The sequence below is a fragment of the Sphaerodactylus townsendi genome, linkage group LG08 (assembly GCF_021028975.2).
Source record: "Sphaerodactylus townsendi isolate TG3544 linkage group LG08, MPM_Stown_v2.3, whole genome shotgun sequence".
Lineage (NCBI taxonomy): Eukaryota > Metazoa > Chordata > Lepidosauria > Squamata > Sphaerodactylidae > Sphaerodactylus > Sphaerodactylus townsendi.
The window spans coordinates 98,730,860-98,747,367 of NC_059432.1; the positions used below are offsets into that span (position 1 = coordinate 98,730,860).

A 16,508-nucleotide genomic window follows, 5' to 3' on the forward strand; every position below is an offset into this window, starting at 1 on the left:
GCATTTTCACAATCATGCCTGTTACCCAAATAGCCTCCTTTCTTGCCACTGGATGCATGAAGCAGCCTTATACTGTACTGGACTCTTGGGTCATCCATTTCAGTATTGTCTACTCAGTCTGCTCTCCAAGGCGGAGGTCTTTGATGTCACCTACTTCCTGGTCCCTTCAACTGGAGATAGCAGGGATTGAACCTGGAACTTTCTGAATGCCAAGCAGATGCTCCACCACACAGCCACAGTGTCAATGAGCTTATTCAGTCTTGGTGGTATCTCATTCATTCGTCCACTCACAGTCTCTGCTTAGTCCAGGGGTTGGCAACCCGCGGCTCCGGAGCCGCATGCGGCTCTTTCATCCTCGTACTGTGGCTCCGCAGCGGCAACACCAACAACGGCAAGTTGTACTTGGGACGTGGCGAGTGCACCTCCTTCCCCGCCCTCTCCTTCCTTCCTCCCTCCAGCGTCATTTTCCTTCCTTCCCTCGTCTGGTGCCTGGGAAGGAGAGGAAATTAAGCCAGAGGAAAGAAGGAAGGAAGGAGGGGGTGGGGAAGGAGGTGTGCTCACCGTGTTCCAAGTGCAACTTGCCGTTGTTGGCGTCACCGCTGCTGCCTATCCTGCTTGGCTGAAGGCAGGGCTTGGGGAGGCGGGACCAAATGGCTATTTGGGTGCTAAAGGTTGCTGACCCCTGGCTTAGTCATTCAGCTAGATTCCCTGGGGCACTTTCTTCTTTCCAAGTGGCTTGCTGAACTTTCACCTCCCCTGGGCTCGACACTGGTGTATATGTAACCCCATGCTCAACCTTCAACCCTCACCACCCATTCTGGACACAAGACTCATATTTCCTATTCCCTTGACTGATGGATGTCAAGGGTGCCCCTGCCAATGCAGCAAGATTAGCAAATTGACTAGGTGGGGACCAATGCCAGGCAGATAGCGTTGGCCCATAGAGTAGTGGGGATAGAAGACCCTTGCTCCTGCTCTCTTGTCAGGGTCCTGCCACTCAAGTGGGAGGGACCTTTCAAACTGGAACAGGAAGTGAGCCATGTGTAACCTCCTAGAGTTTCACAGCCTGTCCCTGGATCCCTGGAGCATCTCTGCACTTTAACCCAATCCAAGGAGTACCTGAAAGGCACCTGACATACTGTGGGGAACATCCCTTTGGTTGGTTGTTCCTCAAAAATGCTGCGCCTCAGTGCTGATATGTGGTCAAAACCAGCCCTTTGAACATGCAGCTGACAGATCTCATATTTACATTTTTATCTGTAACAAAACTAGAACCCTTCCCGGTGTCTAATTTCAGAATCCCAGCTCTCAAAATGACACCTGTCCTGATTGTTACTGTGCTTGGGTTTCTAGCACAACATCCTCGCCACCTGGCTTGCTTCTTCATTCCCTAAGCCACTTTCTGCATTCCGTTTCCAGCCATTTCCGAGTACGAAAAACAAAGAACGCAGCATCCTTTTGCCTGAACATCTTGGTTCTTTCGTTTATGGCTTTTGGGGTGATGAGTCCCACCTCTGTTGTCATGTCGCTCTGAGGCTGGATTCCGTCCATGTCCGAGATCCACCCTCTTTGCTTTCCAAGAGTCTCCTCGTCACGTATGGCTTGATTCCAAAAAGCCGGTAAGCTGCTATCCGGTATTTCTTGGACATGATGTTGTACAGGATTGGGTTGATGGCAGCGCTCAGGTAGAAGAGGACGAAGGAAACCAAGTTACAGTACTGGCTGATGATGGCAATTTCCAAGGACCCGGCTTCAAAGGATTTAGAAACCAGGTAACGTCCTATGTGGAAAGGCAGCCAACAGAGTATGAAGGCAAAGACCACCACGGCTAGAAAAAGAGGGACGAGAAAAGGGGGGAAAGATTATATTAGGTATTTGGAGACAGCATGATCTGGTGAATCCTTCTCCTTGAACCTGGGCAGTGTGAAAACAGTTGCAAACTACCAGGGGGAGGATAACAGGAGAGGATATTTAACTCTCCCCCTATTACCATCTTTCTCAATGCAATCCTTTTCTTCCACCCCTAAGCCACTTCTCCTTGTGACGAAATACACTGCAAACTGTGGATGTACAGTGGGAATCGGCAGCCATCACACCCCCTCCTCTGCCAAAAGTGACTTCCGCCATCATAAATGGACTGGCATATCTAAGCCTTGACCCTGAATGCACAGGGAGAGGGAGAGAATACAGCAACATCCCCTTGTTTTCTATATGCTCCCCTTTAACGCACATTTTCTGCAGGGCATTGAATTATGAAGCGCGCAGGGCAGAGTGACATTTTACCAGAGCAAAAGACGCCAGCTAAAACACTCTGGATTTGGAACTGTTAATAGCTGTGTCCGCTAACGGAAGAGAAAAGTAATAATAAAACAACAACAGTACTTATATAACCTTTCCGGCTGAATTATAACTCTGCAGTATAAGCTATTCAAAGGCCACCTGAACATTCCTGAAACTATTTCAATTTCTGTATTTACAATGCAGGGATTTGTGTATTCAGGTCTCCCTTCATTACAGCCTCAAAGACATCTTGGTCAAACAGGTCAGAGGAAAAAAGAAGGAAAGGGCGGGAGAAAGATGTCATGATATATAAAAGAGAAAGGTTCACAAAAAATTCATCTTAGTCAGCAGAAGTTCGCCCAACACAGAGGCCAGAGACAGTCAGTCTTGGGACAAGTGGCTACAGTTAACCTTCAACATGATTGGTGAGTTCAACTGTGACTCTAGACCAATGAGAGGCTGTTGCCGGGCCGGGGGAAAAGTATCCTTGTTGAATGTATAAGAGGCAATGCTTTGTATATGCAGAGTTCAGTGGTTGAGTGTTAAGTTCAGTGTGTGTTCACTGTGTTCTTGCTGAAGAGTTCTGTATAGCTTTATAGTCTTTCATAGCATAGACTTTTGAAACCTTGCAACTGCTAAAGTAAAACCTTCCTATAGAAAGAACATCTTGTGTGAAGAGTATTCTTTTTCCAAGTGTGCTAGGAGGTGGCAATGAGTGCAAGAAGACTATAGATCTTCTCATCTTACCAGAGTGACTCCGTTTTAAACTCTGCTGATAAAAGAGACATTTAAAATGACATGAACACAAGACCTAAAAGAGGCTATATAGTCAGCAAGACCTTTTTTAAAGGAAAGCTCCCATACAAACCACCAAATGGGAACTCATTAGTAAATATGATGTGGTCCTAACAAATCCCAAGTGTTACTAGCTGACCAGAAAGCTGGCCTTCCTTCAGAGGCGGGGGGGGGGGGGAGGGGGGAAATGGCACCTGGGGCAAAACCTGCTCTGGGTGCCCCCTTCCCCCCCCCAGCCCCACTTACCTGAATGGACTGCCACCAGCCGCCCCTTGGCCCCGCCCTGCCAGGCTGCTCCTTTGGCCGGCAGAGGCTGAAGGAGCAGCCTGGCCGGGGTGCGGGGCTGAGGGGCTGAGGGGAGGGGCGTGGGGGCAATTCTCCGCTCCCCACGTGACCAGCTGGCGTGTGCCCGGGGACAGGTCCCCATGAGTGCTCTGCCTCTGGCTTCCTTGCCAGTCCATTCTTTATGCCGTTCATTTCATTCAGTTTGTTCGTTGTCAGGTGAGTGTGATTCACAGTCATTCCATTTGAACCTGGTCTGGCTCCTGTATTCATTTGTAGTTCCTGTAGTGCATGGCATGATATAAATAGGATTACCAGGCTATAGAGCGCTTTCTCGGGCAATCAGGTTAAACTGTCAACTGGCCCTGACTCCTTGTAGGCCATGTTTGCACATCTGCTTGTGGTAGCTAATACGTACGGACTGACCAGAAGGGAAACTCAACAATCCTGCACAAACAAATTCAGTTATTTTTTATATTGTGGGGAAAGGAAGGGAAGGAATTTGTAAGTCACCTTGAGTCTTCTTGCAGGAGAGAAAGGAAGGGTATAAATCCAAACTCCTCCTCCTCTTCTTGTCTAACATCACTGAGAGCAGCTCTGCAGGCAGAGAATGTCTTTTCCCGTCACCTGTCTTTTCCATCACCTCAAACAGCAGATACCCAATTGAACATGGGCATGAGCTCTACCCTGACAGCCAGTTTCCTGTAAAAGGAGATGATGATGCCCACTGAATGGCCTAGAAGGGCCTAATACTTGTTAAAGATAAGCAGGTGGGGCTGGGATCGATGGCTGAATGGGAGAGCCCTGCGAATTTTACATAAGGGGTGCAGTTGCTTGACCTCTGTCCCCAACTCTCGCAAAAGTGTTTTGCAAAACAGCTCTGCAGGCTATGTGGATTGTCCTCACTGTCCCCTGGAAAGACCTTAATGATGTCTTCCTCGGGGTGGCGAACCTATGGCACTCCAGATGCCACAGTGGCGTAGGAGCAGCAGTGGCGTAGGAGGTTAAGAGCTCGTATATCTAATCTGGAGGAACTGGGTTTGATTCCCAGCTCTGCCGCCTGAGCTGTGGAGGCTTATCTGGGGAATTCAGATTAGCCTGTGCACTCCCGCACACGCCAGCTGGGTGACCTTGGGCTAGTCACAGCTTCTCGGAGCTCTCTCAGCCCCACCTACCTCACAGGGTGTTTGTTGTGAGGGGGGGAGGGAAAGGAGATTGTAAGCCCCTTTGAGTCTCCTGCAGGAAAGAAAGGGGGGATATACATTATTTTATTATTATTATTAATTAAATTTAGTATACCGCCCTATCTTCTTCTTCTTCATGGACTACAATTCCCATCAGCCTTTGCCAGCATGGCCAATTGGCCTTGCTGGCAGGGGCTGATGGGAATTGTAGTCCATGAACATCTGGAGTGTCATAGGTTCGCCACCCCAAAACTAGGGTCTGGAAGACCCCCCAGATCAAACCGCAGTGAAGCTTCCCAGGTGACTTTAGCATGGCCAGTCTTTCTTGCTTACTTTAACTTTTTTCATGGATTGGTTCTGGAGGGTTTTCCGGGCTGTGTTCCCTTCTCACTTAGACACAGTGAGAAGCAGACTTTTCTCTGAGATACACCTCTGAAGATGCCAGCCACAGATGCAGGCGAAACGTCAGGAACAAGATCCACCAGACCACGGCCACAAAGCCCAGAAAACCCACCACAACCAGTTGAATCCGGCCGTGAAAGCCTTCGACAATACATTTTTTCATGGAGTTATTTGGTAACAAACGATTATGCTCTGCTGAACATTAAAATATTATATATATTTTTTATTGGCACGTAAGAAAACATACCAGTATCAGGATGCTTTTGTGTGCTTTTGTCTAGTTCAGTGGTTCTCAACCTGGGGGTCAGGACCCCTTTGGGGGTCGAACGACCCTTTCACAGGGGTCGCCTAAGACTCTCTGCATCATGTTCTCCATCTGTAAAATGGATAAATGTTAGGGTTGGGGGTCACCACAACATCAGGAACTGTATTAAAGGGTCACGGCATTAGAAAGGTTGAGAACCTCTGGTCTAGTTGCATGCCAAGCTTGAAGCATGCAGATCCCATTATAACAATTTATTTATTTACTTCATTTATACCCAGGCTTTCTCCTCATTGGGGGTCCATATCAGCTGACATTGCTCCCTTCTCCTCCATTCTACATACTCAGAATAGCTCTGTTCATTAGTTACAGTGAACACACATACAATCTGTGAGCAGTGTACACCTGATTTTTCTTTACACGAGTGTTACTAGGTTTCATTCAATGCATGCATAGATGAACATGTGTTTGAAACAGCGCATTTATGCAGCTGCAGGTCCCTGAAATGCTCAGCAGTCTGTTTCATGATTTATTTTTGTTCCAGGCAACTCAAAACTGGAGCAGATCCAATCTAGGTTTTCCTCACGTCTTTAGATAAGCTGGCAAACAAACTGTCCTGGTGGCCTTCTGCTCTTTCAGCCATTTCTCCTGATGAAATTACTATTTATTTATTCAAAAGGCCAACAGCATCTTCCCGGGTAATTCAGTGCCCAGTTTCATTTGTAAAGCGAACACTTCTTAGCTTTTGTTGACAAACAAAAGTATGTGTACCTGCAGGCTGCCCGTGCGTTCACTGTAATATGTGCACAAGGCTACTGGCTCCTGTCAACCTGGTGTACATTGCACGTAACAGCTATGCTGGGGGTCCCTAACCATTTTGAGCCTGTGGCCACCTTTGGAATTCTGACAGTGTGGTAGGCACAGCCAAAAAATGGCTGCAAAAAATGGCTGCTACAGTTTACCTTTATTCACCCACGTAATGGCAGCTGTTGTCAAAAGAAACTTTTTTTGAAATCCGTACAACCAATTTGATCTCTAGTGGCCCATGAGAAGACTCAAAGCCCAGGTAACCCTGTCCACTTTCTAAAAGACTTGGTGGGCACTAGGGAAGATGGTGGCGGGAGCCACGGCACCTACAGGGACCACGGTGGGGATCCCTGAGCTATGCAATTGCATTTTGCTATTGCACCCGAGTTAATCTGGGTTGCTCCAGCTTCTGGACGTTAGCCAACTCACCACAGCAGTTTCTTTCTAAGATTCAAAACGAAACACTTTAAAATGCTTCATCTTACAGTAGGTCCTTGCTTCATCCGGGAGAGGTTTTTAGCCACAGACTCAATAAGGAGGTTACCTCGGACCACTGCCTCAGCAGGCTGGCCTGGAGAACCTTCCAGTCTGGCTGACCATCTGCCAAACTGCCTCTCCTTCCCAAGCCAAGGAGCTGATGGAGATCATCTGCCTTACCTCCTTCTAGGATAGCCAACCCTCAGGCAGAGAGATCTCCCAATATTACAACGGATCTCCAGATCCTCTATTCTCTGGGAGAACAGAGATTGGTTCCCCTAGAGCAAATGCACACTTTGGCAGGTGGACTCTTTGTTATTGTACCTGTTGAGCTCCCGCCCCTAATTCCACTCACCTCAGGCGTCACCCTCACAATGGGTGGAATTGGAAACCCCCATTACTCTCACAGAATCAGAGAATCCCAGGCTTCTTAAAATGCAGTGAGGGAGACAAGCCAGTTCTGGATCTCACATGAGAGTTTGAACATCATTTCTGGTTGGCGGTTGTCACAGAAACCAAAATGGCGGTTAAGCACTCGTGACAGGAAGTAATCCCACAGGAGTTTAGGGAGTCCTATAGTGCAGGAAAAAGAAGCAAGGGGGATTATATCCTTAAACTTCTGAGGGGGGGGGAGTGGAATCAGCACTGAGGCCTAGGTAGCCAGGAGATGGGGTTACCAACCTCTAGGTGGCACCTGGAGATCACCAGCTATTATGACTGGTCTCCAGAAAACGAAGGTCAGTTCGCCTGGAGATAAAGGCTGCTTTGAAGTAGACTCTAGGGCACAGGTGTCAAACTCGCGGCCCTCCCAATGTTGTGGACTACAGTTCCCATCACCCCCTGCCAGCATCATGCTGGCAGGGGATGATGGGAACTGTAGTCCATAACATCGGGAGGGCCGCGAGTTTGACACCTATGCTCTAGGGCCGTGGTGGTGAACCTTTGGCACTCCAGATGTTATGGACTACAATTCCCATCAGCCCCTGCCAGCATGGCCAATTGGCAGGGTCTGATGGGAATTGTAGTCCATAACATCTGGAGTGCCAAAGGTTCGCCACCACTACTCTAGGGCATTACGCTTTGCTGATGCCCTTCCCCCTCCCCAAACCCCACCCTCCCAGAATCTCCAGGTATTTTCCAACCCAGAGCTGGCAAACCCAGGAGGAAAGAGACTGGTGGTGGCAGTTGGTGTTTCCCAGGATCCACTGCAACACTTTTAAACATCAAGGTTGCAAAAAATGCATGTAAATAGTGTCAACAGAATGGAAAGAAGTAAACAAATATGGAATGACAGCACCTAAGACAGGTGAAACAAAAACAATTGTGATCGACAAAAAAGATGCGTTGAAAGCCACCGTCTTGCAGCCTGACACGTTTTCCCCCCATGTTAAGGCATGCCACGCAATCCTCAGTATGTTTACTTAGAAGGCAATCCTGCTAAATAAATGTAGGATAGCAGTTCTGGGGTAAGCCGGGGATCATGTGGGCTTATAGAAACTTAATTTTCATGAGAAGAACTGAGCCGTAGCCAGTATCAACAGCAACTCCCCGACCATGTTCGGGATGCTTTTTCTATTCCTTCTGAGAACTACCATCTAGAAAGGCACAGAAAACAGACGCAATTTGTCTGTCTATAAAACCAATGGAAAATGCATTGTCAGCGGCAACTCAAAATGTCACCTTTGGAAATTATACAGGACTGTCTCATTATCTACATTGTGGGTAAATCTGAGCCCTATCGGCATCAGTGTGAAAAGTCAAACAAAAAGAAAGAACCCAGGAACCCTTTACTGATTTGCAGTTTGTTAAATGGTGGGTCCTTGAAAAACGAAGGAAAAGTCTCAATCTCCACCCCACCCCCCCCCAATTGTTACAAGGAACGTGTAAAGATCTCCACATTTGTTCTTGCCTGTGTGACATGGTAGAAAAATTATAGTTATCTAGCTCAGAAAGCTAGACTTTCCTCCCTCTGCACATGAGAACGCACACAATCAGAACAATTCAGCCAGCATGAAGAAGCACACTGCTGCATAACAGTGTAATGATTCATAATTAGTATTAATGTTAATAATTGATTCATATTATAATTGCGTGCAATCAAGTCACAACTGACTTATGGAGATCTGGTCTCTCACGGCGACAGAGGCACAGTTTGCCATTCCTTGCCTCTGGTACAAACCCTGGTGGTCTCCCATTCAAGTACTAACCACAGCTAACCCCATTAACTTCCTAGCTCTGACGAGATCAGGCTAATACTCAGGCTGCTAATCATTCATTACGATCCATGCAAATTAACCAAAAATAATATTATCTAGAATTAATAAGTTATTCGCATATATTATTCATGCTAACTTTTATTGTTAAAATAAATCATGTCATTTTTATACCACCTCCCTCAAAACTGAAGTTCCATATTGATCAGGCAGTTAAAGTAGATTTTACAGAAGGGCTCCGACTTCCATTTTTGCTCTGTTCGATTAAATTTAAGAAATCGAAATTGTTTTGTAAGAAGTGGTGACAACTGAACAGTGTAGATCGAAAAAGAGAGGTCTCTGGATCGCTGGGGTCTGTTTGAATTCCTCTGTAGAGTTCCAGAGTATAAAAACTTCCTAGCTCTGGTGAGATCTGGCTATAGTCATACTGTGTTGACTGTATTCTTTTGAAACAACAATTGCCAATGTGGCACAAAATTCCCTGGATGCAAGAGCATTGATCCCATGCTCATAACCAAACTTTTTTTTTGGTTGCAAAATATTTAAGTCTTTTTTGCACATAAATATTCATGTAGTAGTAGAAGAGGAGGAGGAGGAGGAGGAGGAGGAAGAGGAGGAGGAGAAAGTTTGGATTTCTATCCCATCTTTCTCTCAAGCTCTTTTCCCCTCCCCTCCCCACAACAGACAGTTTGTTAGGTAAATGGGGCTGAGAGAGTTCCGAAGAACTGTGACTAGCCCAAGGTCACCCAGCAGGGATGTAGGAATGCGGAAACACATCTGGTTCACCAGATAAGCCTCTGCCATTCAGGTGGAGGAGTGCGGAATCAAAGAGTCAAGAGTCCAGTCGCTCTTAATCACTACACCACACTGGCTCCTGTGTGTGTTTAAAGTGCTGTCATGTCGCAGCCAACTTATTGCGACCCAGTAGGGTTTTCAAGGCAAGAGACTAACAGAGGTGGTTTGCCATTGTCTGTCTCCGCATCATGACTCTGGTAGTCCTTGGTGGTCTCCTATCCAAGTACTAACCAGGGCCAACCCTGCTTAGCTTTTGAGATCTGAGATCAGGCTACCTAGGCCAAGTCAGGGATCCACATACATATGTACACATGAAGAAGAGAAGAAGAAGAGTTTGGATTTACATCCCGCCTTTCTCTCCTGTAAGGAGACTCAAGGGGGCTTACAATCTCCTTTCCCTCCCCCACCCCTACAACAAACACCCTGTGAGATGGGTGGGGCTGAGGGAGCTCCAAAGAACTGTGACTAGCTCAAGGTCACCCAGCGGGCATGTGTTGGAGTGCACAAGCTAATCTTGTTCACCAGATAAGCCTCCACAGCTCAAGTGGCAGAGTGGGGAATCAAACCCGGTTCTCCAGATTAGAGTGAACCTCTTAACCACATGCTAGCTCTCATTTATTTAAAGTAATTTAAAGATGTTCAGTTTCCATTTTGGTTCCCAAAGTATATGTACCAATACACATTCCTGCCCAGAAGCAAAAGTCCTGTGCATTATGCTCACCCGCACACTCAAGTTGCAGCACACCTTGCTAGCGTTCGCTATTCTCTTCGGCAGAAAAGGCAGCCACACGGCTGCGCTAATGAACACCATGAAAGGGCTTATTCCATTATGAATGGAACACGCATAAGAGCTGGTGCGCCCACTGCCAAGCCCTGAATAGCGCTGTTTGCTGTTCATTCATGAGAATCTGTTGGTTTAAACACAATCGATTGATTCCAAGTGATGTCAGTGAGAGAGGTCTCCGGTCCAGCCTTGTGGAAGTGAGTCACACACTATTCAGTAACACTTACCCACGACACTGTGTTCACATTCATTCAATTCAAGACAACTGGAACACACCGGATCACACCATATAATTCAGCTACTACTCCCGTATACAAAAAATGAGAATCCTCACATCTTTCTGAAAAGTAGCTCAGAAAACAAACCTATTAAGTTTGGGTGCTGTGTGGCTTCCGGGCTGCATGGCTGTGTTCTAGCAGCATTCTCTCCTGACGTTTTGCCTGCATCTGTGGCTGGCATCTTCAGAGGATCCTCTGAAGATGCCAGCCACAGATGCAGGCGAAACGTCAGGAGAGAATGCTGCTAGAACACAGCCATACAGCCCGGAAACCACACAGCACCCAAGTGATTCCGGCCGTGAAAGCCTTCGACAACTAAACCTATTAAGTCCTTCCCACCTTACAAGGTTACAGGGAGAAGGGTCTTGAATGTACAGGAAAACGTGGCTAGTTATTGAAAAAGAGGGTAGAAGACTCCACTGGTAGTTGCATGACCCTTTTGACTTTGAAGTTCTTCTCCTTGACCCTAGACATGCTTAGTAGTGAGCGGGAGGAACTCTGCAGACGCACAGAAGCACTCTTTATCATCATACCGCTAAAGTCAAGTGCACTGAAAGGAAAAAAAAATGTGACAGAGGGCCTATTCTCACATTTTTGAGACTGCCATAGGTCACATGATTGTCATATGAAGTCTGGGAATTCCATGCTCTGTATGTTATTCCCAGGCACACATGTGTCAAATTTAGATCATTGACATAATCAATGCCTTAAGCCTTCCCATGTCACACTTTCCGGACCTGAAGTGCCTCTCTGTAGGAGCTGATGTTTGTCCCACACCTTTAAGTGCCATCAACTGACTTATAGTGACCCCAGCAAGGGGCATTCAAGACAAGTTAGAGGCAGAGGTGGTTTTCCAGGGCCTTTCTCTGCAGAGCCTCTCTTGGTGGCCTCTCATCCAAGTGCAGACCACATTCAGATTCCAAGAAAGACTAGCCTCTGCCATGCCACTTTCCCTTCCTCTGGGGAAACATACAGGTAGTGTAATTTTCAATAAAGAATTTGCAATGTATTTCTGTTAACAGGACCTGGGGCAGCCATAAGGACTCTGCAATGTGTTATGATCCCTGATCCCAGGCTCACATGAAACCCCCTGAAGGATACAAATGGTTGGGCATAGTTTTTCGTCGTTTCACAACTTCTGCTGCTGGTTTGAGAACACACATTATTTAGATCACCCAGAATTCTTCATCAGGAAGAAAGGTTCTGTGTAACTCCAAAGCCTGCGTTTTAAAACTGGGTCAATATGTGAAAACAAAATTGCTTTTTTTCGTGTCCTGCATCCACAGAGACATCACAAGACAACAGAACAAGCCAATAGAGCCTTACCTAACATTTTCACTGTTTGCCTATTGTTTTTGTCCCTAATGGAGGTCTTTGGTCCAATATCCTTTCTTTTTCTCTGCCAGAGTTTCCTCACAATCAGGCTGTAGAGGACAGTCAAGCAAAAGACAGGCAGGAAAAAAAAGACACTAGAGGTCCACACCATAATGGTCAGGAGCCCTGATTGGATCGCATATTCTGTGGCCCGGCATTCATTGGTGTCCAAGGGATTTGTCCCATTCTCGTGCTCGACCCCAACCAAGACAAAGATTGGGCCGGCACTGACGAAGGACACCACCCACAACACAAGGATGACCAGCTTGACTTTGCCTTTGGTGATCACCACTTTGGCCCTGAGCGGAAAGCAGATGGCAAAATACCTCTCCACGCTCAAGGCGGTGATGTTGAGGATGGCAGAATAGGTGCAACACTCGCTGACAAACTGGAAGAGCTTGCACAGAAGGTCCCCGAAGTTCCAGGGCCGGTACTGCCAGAGTCGGAAGAGATCCAGGGGCATGCAGAGAAAGATCAGAAGGTCAGAGAAAGCCATGCTGGAAAGATAAAGGTTGGTGGTAGTCCTCAAGTCCCGAAACTTGGAAACCACCAGCATGGTCATCAAGTTTCCGAGAATGCCAACCACAAAGAGCAAAATGCAGGTGATGGTGACACCGGTAAGCAATGGTGCAGGGAAGAGATGCAAAGGATAATCCGGCCAAGTGACATTGTTGTAATCCATGACGGCAAGCCCCAGGGCCAATCCGGGCTGTAGGAGGCTCTCGTTGTACATCCCCTAGGTTCTAGAGACCCTTTCTGAGAACAAACAGGGTTCTGATGATCCTGACAGGCCACGTCAGCAGCACATCATGTTGGAGGTGAACACGGCAGCAAGCGGGCATTGACATCCAGATGGGGCTGTATGAAAGCAAGACAAGAACAGAGGAGGAGAGGTGAGCAAGATATGGAAAGGGGTCGGGGAGGAGGCTGAGATCTGAGATGAAGCCAGGCTCTCAAGTCTCTTCCCGACAGTTAACTAATGCACCTGAAGAAGAAGAAGAAGAAGAAGAAGAAGAAGAAGAAGAAGAAGAAGAAGAAGAAGAAGAAGAAGAAGAAGAAGAAGAAGAAGAAGAAGAAGAAGAAGAAGAAGAAGAAGAAGAAGAAGAAGAAGAAGAAGAAGAAGAAGAAGAAGAAGAAGAAGAAGAAGAAGAAGAAGAAGAAGAAGAAGAGAAGGAGGAGGAGGAGAAGGAGAAGGAGAAGAAGAAGAAGAAGAAGAAGAAGAAGAAGAGTTGGATTTATATCCTCCCTTTCTCTCCTGCAAGGAGACTCAAAGGGACTTACAAACTCCTTTCCCTTCCCCCCTCACAACAAATACCCCGTGAGGTAGGTGGGGCTGAGAGAGTTTTGAACAATCAGTGACTAGCCCAATGTTAGGGTTGTTCCAGAGATTAAAAAAAGGATAGCCCCACACATGGTACCATGAAGAAATGATGGGAGGAAAAGCAAGAAACGAAAACATCAGGAGGAAACGTGCACTGAAACAGTCTTCCACTATCTGGCACAGAAGAGGAACTAAAGGGGAGAAGCTCTTTTGCCACCTGTGCCCAGGTGTGGTACAGGATGGCCCCAATCTCTTCTGCAAATGTGGGCGAAACCAAGAAGGAAACTGCCTTTGTTGCCTTGTTTGCTTGGTTTTGGGGATTTATTTTTGTGTGTGTGTGACTTTTAACTCTTTCTCTCCCAGCTTTGGGGGGGGGGGGGAATGTAGATGATTGAGGAAGGCAGTTGCAAACCAGTCAGTAAACATCATGATGGGACATCATTAATGACCAGCTCTTGCACAAGGGACTACCTTCATCTTTACCTCCCACATCCAGCCCCGAGCATCTCCACTGCCAATGGCAACACCCTCAGTTAACTCAAAACCATTTCTCTCTCTCTCACACACACACACGCACACTAATGGTTCCCCATGGGCAACACACGTCAACCTGGGAAGGTGCCCCGCTCAGTGCTCGGCATGCAGAATCCAGGTTCGATCCCAGCCTTTCCAGTTGATGGTCCAGGCAGGAGGTGAGGAGACAGACCTGGATCTGTGACCCGGCAGAGCAGCTGCCAGTCCGAGCAGGCAATATTTGCCTTGGGGGCCGAAGGGGCTGATACAGGCAGCTTCATGAGTTAATGCGAATTCGTGGCTTAAAGCTGCAGCCCTTCTTGGGAGTAAGTCCCCCTGAACTCAGTCAGTGAGACTTCCAAGCATACACGAAATAGGAAGGAGGTGCCAGAGGGCATGCATTAAAAAGAAAAACCCTTTTGCCCACACTGCCGGAAAGGTGAGTTCTCTTGCAAAGGAGATCCTGCCCCAGATTCTCCTGCCAGCCACCCCTTTCCTTCCTCCCCTGCATGCACTAGGCTCTCCTGTTTACACCGCCCAGCAACTTTCTTCCTGCAAACTCCTGGCCCCTGCCCCGATGCCAACAGCAGCATCAGAAGGGCAGCGGATGGGCTGGAGTGGGGCCGAGGGAGCCCCCTCTTCAAAACTGAGCCCAGGACTTTGTTTTTAAGATCGGTTTCGACTGGGAGGAAGAGACCTCCTCAGAGCATGTGCAGAGGGCCTTTCCCTTTCCCGCCAACTAGAGGGGCAATGGGTGACTTACAGGCCGCTTGGCGCCTCTCGGGTTGGGGAAAGGGCTGCGAGGAAGCGGGTCCCGATCCGAGCTCCGACAGCTCCCACAGCGCGGCTCAACCTCTCGGAGCATCTGCAGCTACCAAGCCAGAGCCGGGCGCGCCCCCACCTGCCGCGACTCCGCCTCCCTCCCTCTCTCCGGAGGGGGGGGGGTTGTGGGCGGCAGGCATCTGAGTGGGGAGCAGGAGGACCCCCTCCCCGCAATTGGATCTGCTGCCTGCAAAGATCTCCCGACCCCCCCCCCCCCGCGCTTTTGAACTCTGAAGTTATGCGTGGAGATGGGAGGGGGTCTCCAAGGGGGTGCAATGAGAAGTGCGAGATTTGAGGGGGGCGTGGATTAAGGGGTGCTGGCGTGTGTGTGTGTGTGTGCGTGCGTGTGTGTGTGGCTCGTCCCAAAGCAACGGGTTGGGCTTATCTTCGTGCATTCATTCATCCCTTCCTTCCGTGGGCGCTTGCAGGAGTTCCAGCCCGACGTTTCCCCCCAAACCACTGCGCCACGGAGCGTTTTAATGAAAGAGAGCCGTGAAACCCCGCAGGGCCATCAAAGCTTGCCTTGTTTGTTTGGTTTGGGGGACTTCCTTTCTTTCTCTCTCTCCTTCCCTCTCTCCTTCCCTCTTTCTTTCTTTCCCTCCCTTTCTTTCTCTCCCTCTTTCTTTTCTTTCTATCTCTCTCTCCCTTTCTTTCCCTCCCTCTTTTCTTTCTTTCTCTCCCTCCCCCCTGTCTTTTTTCTCTCTCTCCCTCCCTCTTTCCCTCCCTCATTCTCTTTCTTTCTTTCTCTCCCTCATTCTTTCTCTTCCTCCCCCCTTTCTTTCTTTCTTTCTTTCTTTCTCTCCCTCCCTTTCTTTCCCTCCCTCCCTCTTCCTTCTCTTTCCCTCCCTCATTCTTTCTTTTCCTCCCTCATTCTTTCTCTCCCTCCCTCCCTCCCTCTTTCTTTCTTTCCCTCCCTCATTCTTTCTTTCCCTCCCTCTTTCTTTCTTTCTTTCTTTCTTTCCCGCCCTCCCTGTTCTTTCTTGTGACTTTTAACGCTTTCTCTCCGCTTGTGGGTGTGTGTGTAGACGACTGGGGAAGGCAGTGGGGTTGGGGATTGACGGTGGTTCAATTCGTTACTAAAAAGTTCACCAAAATAGGCTAGGGGGGCGGCGGGCTTTAGATCCGCCCACAAGCAGGTGAAAAGTTCAGGGGCGGATGGGGGGGGCAGGCGTCCGGGACAACAGGCAGCCTGTGGGGCAGTGGCAGGAGGTGGGCGTGGCTTCTTCTGCATGGTGCCCGCCCTGCTCCCCGTGTGGCTGCTGCTAGGAGGTGGAGGAGGCTCAGTTGCCCAGCAGCAGTGGCTGGTCCTGCTGCCTGATGCACCCCCTTTCCCCATTTGGCTGCTGCCAGGAGGTGGGGGGAGACAGAGAGGGAGACCCCTCGCCTCAGGGGGGAGGCACTGCACGGCACAAGGCAGATGAGACTATGTGAGCAAAGAGGAGGGGGAGCTGAAAGTTCCTGAGATGTTCAACCCTGTCAGGTTCTCTGCATCTGGAAACAGGGAGACACACACACCCTCCTTAGGTCACCTTCCTTGGCCTGGCTAATCTCCCTCCTTTCCTTGGCGGAGGCACCCACCCTCCACTCTTCTATTTTATTTGTTTCTCTTCTTGGCAGCCCTTCCTCAAGCAGGCTCAGGGATGCTTGCAACAAAGAATTTATTACATCATAAAACAACACCATGGTATAAAAAGCAATCAAAATCACCATAAAATTGCCATAGTATGTATTACCTTGGTGCCATTGAATCTGAGAAGAGAATCAATCAAAAACGAATATCCCCTCCACACTTGTACCTTCATCAGTTGTGTTGGAGGAGAAGCGAAGGCTGGAGGATGGGAGACAATTCCTGCCCCCAACCCAGGCCTGGTGGAACAGCCTCATCTCGCAGACCCTGTGAAATTGCAATAAATCTTATA

The 16,508-nt window shown here is 48.3% G+C and overlaps 1 protein-coding gene across 1 annotated transcript; it reads right to left on the reverse strand.

Annotated features, from left to right (window-relative positions):
- Window positions 1–683: 683 nt before the first annotated feature.
- Window positions 684–14,607, reverse strand: GHSR (growth hormone secretagogue receptor). The gene is made up of 3 exons (XM_048506397.1): window positions 14,531–14,607; window positions 11,886–12,791; window positions 684–1,828 (listed from the first exon to the last, which is right to left on the reverse strand). Exons 2-3 carry the CDS (start codon window positions 12,664–12,666, stop codon window positions 1,521–1,523), a joined length of 1,089 nt encoding a protein of 362 aa, XP_048362354.1. The 5' UTR covers window positions 12,667–12,791; window positions 14,531–14,607; the 3' UTR covers window positions 684–1,520.
- Between the last annotated feature and the right edge of the window lie 1,901 nt (window positions 14,608–16,508).